Here is a 3344-nt window from a genome sequence, read left to right as displayed (position 1 = left end):
ATAGCCACTCAGGCACACAAAGTGTGTTATTTGCAGGAATATTATATAAAAATAAAGGTCCTTATCTCAAACCAGTCAATAAAGATGATCTCAGACCTCAATGGGTCTGGATGAAGACCGGGTGAAAATGAATCCACTGGTGATCAAGGGGTGTGCAGACATGCCATCACTGGAAGGGTTCTTTTAGTCTGGTAGGTCCGTCATAATGTGCCACTCTACCGTCCATACCTGGAGGTTTAGTTCCACCTGAAAGAAAATGAAATAATACCACACCTTGGAAGGATCAACAAGTTTACATGGGATTCAGATAAACAGAAATGGTGTTGGTAATACTTCATACAGTATATGTATTATTTAATTTTGCCCAATAAGTTCAATATTAAAATGGAAGCAAATGTAAAAAATTATATATTGTGACCAGGCAGGTCCTGTATTGCAGCTGAGACAGGTGATGTACCTTATGCAATAAAATAAACATACATGTCCCATTGCAATTCTTCATTTTCTGGTCTCCTCCCTCGGGTGTCGGATCTTTGGCCATTCTGATTGGCCAGACCAGGAATATGTACCATATCATCTGCACGTAACATATGCTAATGCAATTTAGTGTATTTAGAAACAAAGGTTGCAGACAGGCAGGTAAGTATTTTTTTATTGCAGATGAAACATTGCCTGTCTCAGCTGCAATAGAAACCCTGCCTGTTTACAGTTTTGGACAGCGGAACTTTTACTTAATTCTTCTTGAAGCAATTAATACAATCTGTTAAATTGTACAATTGCCTGTACAGTTGACAATCGATAATCTGGCCAGCGATAATCCGGTTCCTTCTGTTTTCCAGCATGAATTTTGGAGTGCATTTTCAATACAGGGACTGTAGTACACTGTTTGGCCACTTATGTTTTGATGGCGCTGTACTACAGAAACAGCTGATAGGTCTTGCTTGCTAAACTAAATACACATTGAGACATCCCTGCTGAGTGCTCCCTGGAACTGTGCCAAATGTCCGCATGTGGGAGGAGAGGAAGGCTGGCCTGTGTGTAGGGGTAAATATAACTTTCAAAAATCCGACATTTTTGAAAATCCAGCAATCCTCAGGTCCGCGGGTTGCCAGTTTTTTGAATGTCAAATGTACATAAAACGTTGCTTACTTGTATCTGGGGGTTTTCTATATATTGTATATATACAGAATTCTTGTATCATATTTTATTTATTGCTCACCTGATTGGCTTAATATTTTTATCCAGCAGGTTTTTTCTTATATTCATAATAGTAACATTGATCATGGTACTGTACCAAGGAGAACATCCTGTTAATCAGATGGAAAGAAGGAAGTGAAAGCAAATCATTATGACTTAACTAAAAAGCAGGGGCCAGGAGTTTAAAAAGAAGTTTGCTAAAATCTTTGCAGTGTGCACAACTGTCTTGAAAGGTCTGTTTTACCACACAGTTAGTGCACAACAGTGCTTGTGGTAAGATGATATATCTGGAGTGGAACATTTGGTAAAAAGGAATATAACAAACAGAAACAACATACTGATAAATACAGCTTGGATTACTTTTAGTCTTAAACTAGTCAAAACTATACTACTAATTATATAAAGGGATTCAAAATAAATCACCTGAAGGGGTAGCTGTGCTATAGAGTGCTTATGTTTGATGGTGTAAGCTAGCTCTATAAAGGTGGTGGAGTAAAGTCCTAAATGAAGGACTGGAGGATAAGTGATTTTTTCCCGGAGACAGGTGTCTACCAAGTACAAGGTGCTGGTGGTGCTGGGGTAGATCCATGTCCACATTACTTTCATTGTGAATAACCGGCACTTCTGTCCTCATGACCCCAATTTTCAGCCCTCATTTTTTGACTCCATTCTTTTTTATATACAGTGTCTGCCTTCAAAGTTAACGTTTTTACCTAGTCTCAAACACAAAGTTCAAGGTTTGCTCTGAACATGAATTAAAAGCTGGAATTTTGCAATAGGTAGAAATGCAGAGCAAGGGAAGTACAAATGCAAGAAGGAAAAAACTAATTTATATGGTTCAATTTACTCCAACAAGAGGGAGTTCGCCAAATGGATCAACAGTCTCTAGTGTTTCCTTCTGATCACTCTGTGCTTTTTTTTCACTGTACGGCAGTTAGGACAGGGAACAGCAGGTGGCGCTGTGCCGGCTTCTTTCGCTCTGCTTTACAGACAGGAGAAGACACGATGCTGGCAGAGTAGAGAAGAGACACGCTGCATGCAGCCAGAGACACACGCAGGATCGGGTATCGGGTGAGTATAATATTTAATTATTTTATAACACATTTGTCGTATAGGAAGCACTAACTTTTCCCCCCCAGTTTTGGGGAAGAAAAAGTGCGTCTTATACGGCAAAAAATACGGTAAGCTTACAGGAGTGCAGTAAGAGAAATGGGGGGCATTCTAGCCTGTATGTGTCTATTTAAATAGATCATTTAATTACCATTTAATACCCCTTTAATAATACCCATTTATTGTATTCAAAAATAAATTTCCATGATGTTAAACCTGTGTGTATGAATATTATTTTTCCCACAATGAGATTGTACTCCCAAAAAAATGTATAACAATTATACATTATAAAGTATTACAATTATCATTCTATCAAAAAGTATAGATATTTGAAACAGTTATTTTACATATAAATATGTTGTCATATGTACTTTTTTTCAGAAACAATAACTATGCCTGATTTTTCATCCTCTAGTACATTCATCCTGGGTAAGTAAATCTGACAGAAAACTTTATCTCCTAATAGAATCTGATACATAGAATACATTTAAGCACATGCTGGGGTATCATAATTCCCCTCTTGCCTCTTACACATAAAAGAGTATACTTAAACTTTGCAAAACTACTCAGTTATTGCTAATTTGTTGTTTGGAAATTTGGGTTATAAGCCCCATGCCCAACATCAATGCCCCACATACAACTGCAAGTAGGAAATCTGGAGAGATCCATTCATTTGCAAGTGTTCTACTTGCAGATGCACTTGACAGTCATAGACCAGCAGCAAAGAATAGGAACAAGTTTTCCTCTGCTGCGCTGAATTGCCTGAATCTGTTATCTGTCAGTAAGGCTGTGCAGATCTTTCCTCAAGCCTGATATCTGTAGGGGGTTCTCAAAGGTGCAATCCCATCGAGCATTGCAATAAATGCTGCAAGTTCAGAGTTCTAACTGTGCTGTCTTGTGAATTTGTGCTACCTGAGTTGGCATGTACAATAATGTCATTGGAAGCACCATGTGATAGCTGTGTCTGTAAAGGCTGCTTTAAACACTTATTGACCCTGATTTATGAAAGCTCTCCAAGGCTGGAGAGAATACACTTT

The 3344-nt window shown here is 38.2% G+C and overlaps 1 protein-coding gene across 1 annotated transcript in view; it reads left to right on the top strand.

Annotated features, from left to right (window-relative positions):
* The first annotated feature begins 2693 nt into the window (after positions 1 to 2693).
* Positions 2694 to 3344, top strand: part of LOC140338708 (transmembrane protein 272-like) — an 11132-nt gene continuing 10481 nt past the window's right edge. Inside the window, exon 1 of the mRNA XM_072423014.1 lies at positions 2694 to 2736. Coding sequence (XP_072279115.1) covers positions 2700 to 2736 — 37 coding nt within the window. The 5' untranslated portion in view covers positions 2694 to 2699. The remainder of the gene's footprint in view (positions 2737 to 3344) is intronic.

Source organism: Pyxicephalus adspersus, chromosome 9 (assembly GCF_032062135.1).
Source record: "Pyxicephalus adspersus chromosome 9, UCB_Pads_2.0, whole genome shotgun sequence".
NCBI classification, from domain to species: domain Eukaryota; kingdom Metazoa; phylum Chordata; class Amphibia; order Anura; family Pyxicephalidae; genus Pyxicephalus; species Pyxicephalus adspersus.
This window is presented reverse-complemented; position numbering and strand designations above follow the sequence as displayed.